This window comes from Boleophthalmus pectinirostris, unplaced genomic scaffold (genome assembly GCF_026225935.1).
Source record: "Boleophthalmus pectinirostris isolate CB_2022bp ecotype Guang Dong unplaced genomic scaffold, ASM2622593v1 HiC_scaffold_11, whole genome shotgun sequence".
In the NCBI taxonomy this organism is placed as follows: Eukaryota; Metazoa; Chordata; class Actinopteri; order Gobiiformes; family Gobiidae; genus Boleophthalmus; species Boleophthalmus pectinirostris.
The window spans coordinates 3,084,394-3,096,414 of NW_026570994.1; the positions used below are offsets into that span (position 1 = coordinate 3,084,394).

Consider the following 12,021-nt stretch of genomic DNA (forward strand, 5'->3'; position numbering starts at 1 on the left):
TCTCCAGAAAACAGCCAGTGCATGAGAAAATGAAATGATATCCTGCCCATAAAACATTCAGATTCTAGAATTCGATGACCTTAAACCTTCAGGACGAGGAGCCGGTATCATTCTACGAGTTTTTGAAAGAAATCTCCAAACTTACGATCCGCAAGAGTTGAACTTTATCTTTATTATTTGTTTGGGATTGGCTCCACAAACTTGTCATATTAATCTTGAGTCCTTTCACGTCTTTTGGGTTGCACCACTTTGTAAAGCTATTGTGAGAAACTATTTTCACTCTTGTTTATTTGTGCGGAGAAGGTTATGGTACACTTTATTATCCTCAGCAATTTGACCTCAGCAGTTAAAACTTCTTATCACTAATGCTGATTTTAAGAACACATTTCAACCCACCTGTACTTTTGAAGCTGTAAATTTGTTCCTGCGTATATTTTCTGTGTTTTTTTTTCTCTATTTACTGAAAGAATAAAGGTTCAGGATGAAATGTGTGCATGTGTGTCATGAACAAAGATGGTCATGTAAAAGTTACGTCTAGAATTCTCCAAAATAAAAGTTATTTAAATTTAACCCAGAAGAATGGTACATCATCTTTAGGGTCTCCAGTAATTGTAAATGCATTTGCAATTTATATATTTTAATATTTGATTTTGCTCTGGGTGCAGGGGCGTCGGACTGGGGGGGTAAAGGGTTCTGTTTATCCACGGCCCTTCGTAAAATTAATAATATGCATTTTTTGGACTATAAGGCGCACTTAAAATCCTTTAATTTTCTCAAAAATGGACAGTGCGCCTTATAATCCGGTGCTCTTTATGTATTCATTCTTGTGCTGACTGACCTCGAACCGATTTTATGTGGTACACGAGTGTTTTACTATGACTTTGACTACGTTCAGACTGCAGCCTGAAGTGACCCACATCCGATTTTTTGGCCCCTATGTGACCTGTATCTGATCTTTTAATGACAGTCTGTACGACACAGATCAAATTTTTTCAAATGCGACCCAGACCACTTGGATATGTGCTCCTGAAACCGATACATATCTGATCTTTTGACATGTGACTTCAGTCTGAACGGTCAAGGCGCATTCATCCACCTACAGGTTATCAAAAGCGGCAAATGTACACAAACATTCTTCTTGTCATACGAAAATTGTTAATGAACTCCGTGCCACTGAAGTGAAGCACATCGTTATCCCACCACTCTTGGCTCCGTCTCCACATCCACATGTTCTTTTTACTGTACGTTGCTGCCGCTGCCCCACAAAACACCATGACCAAAAACCTCGTCCTTCTCCTTCTCAATCTCCTCTTTAAAACAAGTAAGTTGTTCATGTTCTGGCTCCGGTACGAGAGGAACTTTAAAATCTCCAGGTGCTCGATGCTGCATCCATGTTTGGACAACTTCTGTAAACACAGAGACACTCACTGCGGTTGATGTCGTCGTGTCTCCAGTGTCACATGTGGGACACTTTTGGGCCGTTTAATGTTCACACTGGAGTCACATACAAGTCACATTTAACTGGAAATGTGAACGACCTCGCAAAAACATTGGATTTCACAAGACAAATCCAAATTATGCGTTAAGCCCTGCAGTCTGAACATAGCCAAAGGTAAACTACGAAGCTGCACCTCTTGATGGATTGTTGGAGCGTTATGGTTACTGTAGTCAGGAGCCTCCAGAAGTAAGTCTGATAGAAGCTGAATGTATCAGCGCATAAGGAGTGAGCTGGTTTTTCAGCACTTATAGTTTATGCAAATGAACCATGTATATTATTATTATTATTTTTTGTTTATTTATTTAATGAGACAGGGACAGTGCACAATATACATGAACCTTAACAGGAGAGATGCTTTGTACCAGGTTATCGCACCAGTGCTAATTTCCACCTGTCGTCCCTGGGCAGGTTGATGTTATAGTTCTTAAAATCAAACAAAGAGAATGTCTTTATTATAATGACCAGAGCATCATAACGATCCTGTATCATTATTCACACCCAGTTCTCTCAGCACCTTAAAAACATCATCCTTATCAAAATCATCATTCAGTTTATCCACTGCAGAACATCACCTCTTTCTCATCAGTCACATTATGGGCACAGGTTTGGTTTGAAAGGAGCCACTGTTTTGCCAGGCGTGAGAAAGTGCCATAGTTTGTCCATGTGATCAGCTCTGTTGTGAACATGTTCCACTGATGGACGGATGCGCATGAAAAGGCTGAGTTTCCAAATTCTGCTTTTACATTTTTTTTCTGTAAAAAGTAAACAAATGTGCGCAAAGCTGCATTAAACTCAGTGGTGGAGCGTCAGGACCTGCAAGGCCTTCTCTGCTGGCCTAAAAGAAATACCTGAATCACAGACTGCTGTGAATTATATTATTGTTATTAAATATTCCAAATGGTCTGTCCTCTTCCTTTCAGAGCTTTTCCGATGTTTGTGCTGCTTCCAGACCTGTATTTTCATATTAAAGCATTTGACCAATCACATTTCAGCTGCCACTTTTTGAACGCAAAATAAATGTCCCTGAAACTGTTGCTTCAACCAATCAGATTTTGAGTTGGTGTCACCAGGTCCTTTAGCAGACGTACAACGTCACCGGATTCAGACCTGTGATTGGACAGTCAGAGGACGAACCAGCCAAAGCAGCAAACTGCATCTGTAGAGGAACCAGGACTAAACCAGGTCTAAACCAGGACTACACCAGGTCTAAACCAGGACTAAACAAGGACTAAACCAGGTCTAAACCAGGACTTTTTGTCTAAACCAGGATCTTAAACCAGTGACTAATCTTGTACTTGAGAGCAGAGACTGAGTGAGAGAGTGTCCGCAAAGCGCGATCGAGTGACAGCTGCACTGAGCCCCATGTGGCCGCTGGGGCCTGTGCTCTGTGCAGCGCAGAGCCGCACCCCGGGCAGTGTGGAGCCCCAGCGCTGTCGTTTTCCTCTGCAGTCACTCGACAATCTATGCAGGTGCACCTTCGGGCCAGTCCCGACAATCAGTCCTGGTTTAGTTCTGGTTTAGTCCTGGTTTAGCAGCCCAGCGCTCCTCACTTCTTCTCCGTGCTCCGCGCACCCTCCTCTCCTCACTTCTACGTGCACAGAATCTCCACGGCTCTTTATACTGTGTATAATGGAACTATAAAATAGTTATTGAGGAGGAGTATTGAGGATTGTTTCAGACGGAGCACTACTGAAGGCCTAGGTGTGAAATGCACATCCTCCACTGTATTAAACACATTATTACTCAATATATATTTGAGTCATCCTCGTAGGAAATACAAAACAAACTTACATTCACATTCACATTCATAATCCACATTTACCAAGACAGAGAGCCAATGCAAAGCGAGTTACACCACGATCTGCCAATAGATCATGGACGCCTGGACTAAGGATCAGTATCAAGTGTCGTCTGTTTGTTTCTCTTAATGCTCCTTATAATCTGATGCACCTTATGTATGAAAATAGAGGAGAGAATTCAACATTATTGATATTGCTACTTATAATCCAGTGTGCCTTATAGTCTGAAAAAATACGGTAATACAGGCCCACTGAGATGATTTGTACCCAGAGCCCCAGAATGTTGTCCTACCTCCCTGTCTGGGTGCAGGCGGATAAGGTCACACTTGTGTTATGGAGATCTTTTGTAGATATTTTAACTTTATGAGTCAGTTTATATCAGAATCAGAATCCATTTTATTGCAATGGCCAAAGAACAAAATTCACAAACAGGAATTTGCTTTGTGGTTTTGGTGCAAGATTAAATAAAGAATAACAATAAAAAATAAATAAGAGAAAAATAAGAGCATGGATTAAAATAAGGTAAAAATAGTCTTTGATTTGCAATACAAAATATACAGCACGGGTAGAAAAACTGTACAAAAGCTGTCAGGCAAGTAGGTTAATTAGGGTTGTTGCATCACATTAACAGGTGTTATAAAGTAACAGGTGATATAAAATGACAGGTGTTATAAAATGACAGTTGAGGAACACGTCTACACAAGGAACATCCAAGGTTCTCTCAGAAATGATTCTACTAAATTCTCCAGTTGTCCTGTAGTGTGTGGCGGCCTCTAGACTCACATGGTCACAGTAGCTCATACATAATAATACATGTGCATTAGATTCAGAGTAATTATAGTGGCAAATTTAGAGAAAGACTTGTGTCAAATAAGATAGAGATACACAGATGTATTAGCCTGGTATGTCCAGACTGACTGTGTGTGTTTTCTGCACAGGGGTCAGTCTGGTCTCATGTCGTCTGTCATGTCTTGAACCAGAACCAAACTGGATACATTTAGGCTGCGCCCACACGACAACACTCCTGGATTTTTTTTCTTTTATGTTCTGAAAAAAATTCACGTCCACACATGTGTCGAATTAATAAACATTCACAACCAGACGACAACAGAGCACTGAGTGAAAATGTAATACATCTGCCACACCTGTATGTGGCGCTGTTAAAAATGATAATAATATTTAATAATGTAGATCTCATCACTGTTTACCACCGTTTCACCACTTTAAGGTAATTTAGTTTATTTTCGATGTATCCCAGAAATATTGCTGTTTTGTTTTGCAAAATTTAAACATAAGTTTTTGTTTTTAGCCTTAAAATTTGGATGAGAATTATTAGAATAACTTACACAATATTTGCTCAACTTAAAGTGTTGAAAATGCAGGATATTGGTGACTTCAGTCTCCTCAAAGTCATGTATAAAACAAAGTGCAATATATGACCTGTAAATATTCAAAGACTGTTTGAGATGAGATTGAGCCACTGCAATTTAAAAGGAACCTACATGTTTAAAAACCCAGAATCAGAACCAAGGTTATGGAACGAAATGTCGCAGTGAAAGGAGTTCACTTATGGAACAGTCTTGACAAAGAAATAAAAGAATCAAGTACAATGATGACATTTAAAAAAACATATCAAATTGAATGCAGTGTGTATGTATGAAAAAGAAAACTAAGTTGTTGTGTATAATAATGAAGATTTACTGTTTGCAGTTGATCAGTAATTGTGCCTGAACTGATCTGGAATGTTTAGTAACATCAGAGTTGATGTTTTGTCTTGAAAAAGAAAAGGGGGGCAGATAACATAACAATTTTTTTCTTCTTTCTGCTCCTTTTTATTCATTTCTTGTGTGTCTGATGTTGTGACACTGTCGATGTTTTTATGCTTTATGAAATAAATAAATAAATAACTTAAATCAAACAAAATCCAACAGTTTACTTACCCGGGTGTAATCTTTGTTATTGATCCATGTGTGGAATCTGTGTAGTGTGTGTTGTTAGCAGGAGCGGCTCCGTAGGCTGCACCTGTCACATTTGGGCAATGTTCTTGTGGTCAGCGAAAGCTAATCCAAGGGCTGCAGACTTTGCTGGGGCAGGAGGACCCTGATGATGATGATGGGGTCATAACATCATCGTTTTCCATCGTTTTTTCGTTTTTGACCACACGACAAGGCAACGCCAGTGTTCTCAGATTTCTCCACTCTGGAACACGTTCTCAAAAAACACCCGAAACGCCGGCTCTGTGTGGATGAAAGGCCAAAATGAAGACAAACTTCATCGTTTTGATCAAAAAACGTTGTGGTGTGGACGGGCCCTAAGATTTGTTTTGTTTTTTATTTTGTTTTCAGTAACACATGTGAAATGAAGGGGCTTTATATAAATTTTGTCCTTTCTTTTTTCCTCATAAGCAGCCATATTTGTTTTGATATGAACGGACCAAGTCTCTAGTCTCTGATTGGCTAATCCACCTGTCAATCACGCCCGTCTGAACTCTGGGAGATTCACCAGTGACCAGACTCACATCTTTATAAGTATTATAAAAATAATGAAAAATCTCTATTCATAAAGCACTTTTAAAAACAGGTTTTGCAAAGTGTTGTACAAAAAGCAAAGAAAAATACAAATATCATCCAGAAAACACAAAAACACACAATGAAGCAAGAATTCAATTAATTATTATAAATTAGTTAATTAAACAGAATAAAAATAAATAAGGAATAAAGTCAAGTTAAAACCAGTTAAAGGCAGAACAACTGATAAAAATGAGCCTTAAGAAGTAATTTAAAGATGATCCTGATGGTGTGAGTCTTATCTCCTCAGGCAGGTCGTTCCAAAGTCGAGGCGCTTGGACTGAAAAGACTCCATCACTTTTTGTCTGGAGTCTGGACTTTGGAACAGTCACAGGGACCTGAAGACCTGAGGATCTGCGGCTGCAGGAGGCTCAGGAGGCTCGGACGGGGTTCAAACTTCTGAAATGTAAATCTATTGATGAAGTGTGTTTTCAGGATCCCAGGTAACAGATGCACAAGCAGAATAAAATCTGAATTATGAATCTGAAAGACATTATATCTGGACACTTGATGGTAACAGAGGAGACTGAAATAGTCCTGACTTAAAGAGTGACTTGGAGCTTGAACCTGATCTCCAGCGCAGTGACTTGGCATCGGAGCCAGAGCACTGGTCTGAACCCCAGCACAACACAACAGGTTCATTAACATGCTGGACACACACTTCCTCACACACACAGACACACATATATGCACACACAGACATGCGCACACACACACACACACACACACACACACACCCAAACACACACACACACATTGAGTGTCAAAGTCAGTGTACTGGATAGTTTTTGCACCTATGTTTTACCTTTTGTCTACTTTTTGTTTCCATTACGGTTCTTAGGAATCCACCATTTTACTAAAAACTAAGCCCAAAATAAAGTGAGTGAGAAGTGGAGTGAGCAGATCTTCTTTTCTGATTGGCTGCACCCCTCTCCCCCTCTCTCCCCTTCTCCTCCCCTCTGTCTCTCTCTCTCCCCTCACATCTGCCCCTTTATAAAAGCACTGCTCCCTGGAGCCTCTGCTCCATTCAGACCTGCTCCTCCTCACCTCATATTCAGCTCCTCTTCTTCATCTGAGGTAGGACCCAGCCCTGAGCTCGCCCCAGGGTTTGCTGTGACTGTGCTGTGTGTGTGTTGGTGGTGGGAGGGGCCGATGGTGCACATTGGCAGCTTCACCACCAGCGAGCGTGGACTGAGAGACTGAACAAATAATGCACACAAACTCTAAGAGACGAAACTAATGCACCACTAACATCTGCGGTTTGTTCTTTCATTCTAAGATACTTTATTAGATGACGGTTAGACACTTTGCTCAAGTGACTGAAAACAACTCAACATGTATATATATATATATATATATATATATATATATATATATATATATATATATATATATATATATATATATATATATATATATATATATTAATGTAACAAAACATAGAAATTTGAATTTGATCAAATGTGCAGCTGAGCTCACAGTGAGTTGCATTGTTCGATATCTAAGGAGAGAAGGAAGAATTTCACCTCACGCTGTGTTTTTTATTTTTCTCACTAATACATTGCAGTAACTGTACTGCAATAAAGTTACTCCACATATACACTACCAGTCAGAAGTTTGGACACACCCTCTCATTCTCTCTCTTTCAACATTTTGTTTACTTACAGAAGACATCAGATTTAGGAAGAAATAATTAATAATGTAAAAAAGAATAACTCCACAATAAAAAAAAAAGTTATTTAACTTTTTTTTTCTTTACTACATAAACATAAAGGGGGAACATAAGTGAATGAGAGAGCGTGTGCACACTTTTGAGTGATAGTTTATTTATTTTCAGTACATAGATTTAGTTACTTCACAATTCTGAGAATGCATTTCCAGTGTGCGCAGACAGAAGATCCTGCAGCGTGGCCATGACGGAGCTGGAGACTGCCCTGAACAGCCTGGTCCAAGTGTTCCAGCAGCACTGTGCCTCAGAGGAGGAGCCCCCCCGGCTCAGGAGGAGTCAGCTCAGGGGGCTGCTGCACGACCAGCTGCCCCACCTCATGGAGGTAAGAGTCATGACACCCACACTCACAAGTGCACCCTATAAACATGTTTTCAGTTTTGAAAAGTGTTGGTGACCTTATACTACCTGGTGGATGACAGACTGTATGAAGAGGAGGACTGTGTGTGAGGAGTGTGACTTCACCCATAGCCTTTGGCTCCAGTCAAATGCAGCTCATTGAAGTTTCCAGTTCGAGGGGCCGATTTGGAGCCAAGTTCCATATTTGGAATTCCAACCGCAAGTATCATAGCAACCAAATTCATAGCCAATTGGGAGCTTGGCTGTTGAAGGCAGTGCTCCTTCCCAGGAACAGGTGCTTAGCAACGCCGTCAATCAATCTGACGCTAATGCTAGCAGGAGCAACTTCGAGGAAAGAAGGCGCCTGATTTGTACAATATTTATGAACTTTTCAGACTAAAATGAAGAGTCTGACAGAAGCAGCTAAGGAGCAAGTTTTTTTTTTTTTTATAGAAACTTCATTGGAGCCAGAATCAACAGAGCCAAAGCTCGTCCATGCTCCATGGCTCCATGTGGTTATTTGTACAGACGGTGCTGAGTAAAGTGTCCAGTAGGGGGAGCCATTTACAACTGAAATCAGTGGAGAAGTTTTATAACATTTGAATGAAGAGTTTACTGTAACAGGGATTTATGTGAAAAGTAAAAGCTGGAAAGAGAAAATAATCTGTGAAAAGGGACCAAATACAAGAGATAATAGTGATGTCATCACACAGTCACACAATGATTTCTTTTAGTTATGAGAACTTTTTGACACTCGAGAGCAAAATTCTGGACCCTGGGTCAGCCCACACTGCTTCTGCCAAGTCACTACAATCATCATATGTAGAACAGCAAAGGAGAAGGAACTTCTGCTCTCAGGAGTCCTCTGCTACTTGACAAACATTTGCTAGTCTTTCATTTTTTCCTCTTGGGGCATCAGGCATCTTGGAGCAGGGACTTTTTTAAGAACCATTTTCTAACTACTTCCAACAGAGCTGAGTTTGTACTGCAACATGAACACCAGGCTCCCTCTTCTATAGAGGAAAAGCATGTGCAGGGTACAGTGTGACTGTGTACATGTGCGGGGTACAGTGTGACTGTGTACATGTGCAGAATACAGTGCGACTGTGTACATGTGCAGGGTACAGTGTGACTGTGTACATGTGCGGGGTACAGTGTGACTGTGTACATGTGTGGGGTACAGTGTGACTGTGTACATGTGCAGGGTACAGTGTGACTGTGTACATGTGCAGAATACAGTGCGACTGTGTACATGTGCAGGGTACAGTGTGACTGTGTACATGTGCGGGGTACAGTGTGACTGTGTACATGTGCGGGGTACAGTGTGACTGTGTACATGTGCGGGGTACAGTGTGACTGTGTACATGTGCAAGGTACAATGTGACTGTGTACATGTGCAGGGTACAATGTGACTGTGTACATGTGACTGTGTACATGTGCAGGGTACAGTGTGACTGTGTACATGTGCAAGGTACAGTGTGACTGTGTACATGTGCAAGGTACAGTGTGACTGTGTACATGTGCGGAGTACAGTGTGACTGTGTACATGTGCAGAGTACAGTGCGACTGTGTACAGTGCGACTGTGTACATGTGCAGGGTACAGTGTGACTGTGTACATGTGACTGTGTACATGTGCAGGGTACAGTGCGACTGTGTACATGTGCGGAGTACAGTGTGACTATGTACATGTGCAAGGTACAGTGTGACTGTGTACATGTGCAGAGTACAGTGTGACTGTGTACATGTGCAGAGTACAGTGTGACTGTGTACATGTGCAGGGTACAGTGCGACTGTGTACATGTGCGGGGTACAGTGCGACTGTGTACATGTGCAGAGTACAGTGCGACTGTGTACATGTGACTGTGTACATGTGCAGGGTACAGTGTGACTGTGTACATGTGACTGTGTACATGTGCAGGGTACAGTGCGACTGTGTACATGTGCAGAGTACAGTGCGACTGTGTACATGTGCAGGGTACAGTGTGACTGTGTACATGTGCAGAGTACAGTGCGACTGTGTACATGTGCAGAGTACAGTGCGACTGTGTACATGTGCAGGGTACAGTGTGACTGTGTACATGTGCAGAGTACAGTGTGACTGTGTACATGTGCAGGGTACAGTGCGACTGTGTACATGTGCAGAGTACAGTGTGACTGTGTACATGTGCAGGGTACAGTGTGACTGTGTACATGTGCAGAGTACAGTGCGACTGTGTACATGTGCAGGGTACAGTGTGACTGTGTACATGTGACTGTGTACATGTGTACAGTGCGACTGTGTACATGTGCAGAGTACAGTGCGACTGTGTACATGTGCAGAGTACAGTGCGACTGTGTACATGTGACTGTGTACATGTGCAGGGTACAGTGTGACTGTGTACATGTGACTGTGTACATGTGCAGGGTACAGTGTGACTGTGTACATGTGCAGGGTACAGTGCGACTGTGTACATGTGCGGGGTACAGTGCGACTGTGTACATGTGCGGGGTACAGTGCGACTGTGTACATGTGCAAGGTACAGTGCGACTGTGTACATGTGCGGGGTACAGTGCGACTGTGTACATGTGCGGGGTACAGTGTGACTGTGTACATGTGCAAGGTACAGTGCGACTGTGTACATGTGCAGAGTACAGTGCGACTGTGTACATGTGCGGTGTACTGTGTACATGTGTGTGACTGTGTACATGTGCGGGGTACAGTGTGACTGTGTACATGTGCGGGGTACAGTGTGACTGTGTACATGTGCAGGGTACAGTGTGACTGTGTACATGTGCAGGGTACAGTGTGACTGTGTACATGTGCAGGGTACAGTGTGACTGTGTACATGTGCAGGGTACAGTGTGACTGTGTACATGTGCAGGGTGGTACTAGATCCACGACAGGAGGGCAGTGCTCAGCAGCTGTGCCCTGGGCTCTGCCCTGTGGTCCTGTAAATGGATAGAATGATACCGTAGATGTATGTGCTTATATATTTGTATGTGCTCATATATACTGTGTGTGTGTGTGTGTGTCTACGTGTGTGTGTCTACGTGTGTGTGTCTACGTGTGTGTGTGTCTGTGTGTGTGTGTGTGTCCGCAGCACGCCTCAGACAAAGCCTCCCTGGACAGTCTGATGGACAGTCTGGACCATGACGGAGACACTCACTGTGACTTCAACCACTTCATGGCTCTTGTCTCCTCGGTGACCGTCTGCTGCCACGAGTTTTTTCAACACCACCATGGGCATGATCACGGGCATGACCACGGGCACGAGCATGACCACGGGCACGAGCATGACCATGGGCACGAGCATGATCACGGGCACGAGCATGGGCACGGGCATGAGCATGGTCATGAACATGGGCACGATCACGGGCATGAGCATGATCACGGGCATGAGCATGATCACGGGCATGAGCATGACCACGGGCATGAGCATGACCACGGGCATGAGCATGGCCATGGGCATGAGCACGAGCATGGCCATGACCACGGGCACGAGCACGGGCATGACCATGGGCACGGGCATGAGCACGGGCATGAGCAGGAGCATGATCATTAGACACAGGCCCAGAGTGGCGCTGCTTTAGGGCTTAGTCGTCCTTTTCCTGCTTTGTCTGTGAGTCTCCTCCTGTTTCTATTGTCACACACATTTGATGAAATCACTTTCACTTTAGAAATATGAAAAAGGATCTTCTAACACTTGCATGCTGCCCGCCTGACACAAAACAGACCCATCTACTCTTGTGTTGCATCTTGGTACCATTTTATAATAACTACACCTTAATTAGCCTTAACAAAGCATGAACAAAACATTACATAATAACCTTAGTATTTAGGAGGTAGTGTTTGAGTATTAATCAAGTCATAACTGAGCCTGAATTATTCTTTATAAACTTGTATTGATTAAGAATGAAGTCCATACTTTTTTAAGGCTGGTTAAGGTGTACGCTTGTGAAGTGTTGTGAATTGTTGTATGTCCCACACATTAGTCTGATCGAGGCCTTATCTCTGCATGTTTCTCTGAAAGAGGCAAATAGTTTGAAGCAAATAAAAATAGTTTAAAAAAAACATGTGAATCTTGTTCATTTTTTTTATTTAATAATATAGA

The 12,021-nt window shown here is 42.4% G+C and overlaps 1 protein-coding gene across 1 annotated transcript; it reads left to right on the plus strand.

The window, feature by feature from the left end:
- The first annotated feature begins 6,898 nt into the window (after positions 1 to 6,898).
- On the plus strand, positions 6,899 to 11,500 carry LOC110162216 (protein MRP-126-like). Its single transcript, XM_055166645.1, has 4 exons — positions 6,899 to 6,941; positions 7,746 to 7,915; positions 11,011 to 11,195; positions 11,239 to 11,500. Exons 2-4 carry the CDS (start codon positions 7,778 to 7,780, stop codon positions 11,498 to 11,500), a joined length of 585 nt encoding a protein of 194 aa, XP_055022620.1. The 5' UTR covers positions 6,899 to 6,941; positions 7,746 to 7,777.
- The last annotated feature ends 521 nt before the right edge of the window (positions 11,501 to 12,021 follow it).

Coding starts and splice junctions, on each gene's coding strand:
- LOC110162216 (XM_055166645.1), top strand. CDS start 7,778: ATGACGGAGCTGGAGACTGCCCTGAACAGCCTGGTCCAAGTGTTCCAG. Junction 7,916..11,010: donor AGCTGCCCCACCTCATGGAG/GTAAGAGTCATG, acceptor GTGTGTCCGCAG/CACGCCTCAGACAAAGCCTC. Junction 11,196..11,238: donor GGGCACGAGCATGACCACGG/GCACGAGCATGA, acceptor CACGGGCACGAG/CATGGGCACGGGCATGAGCA.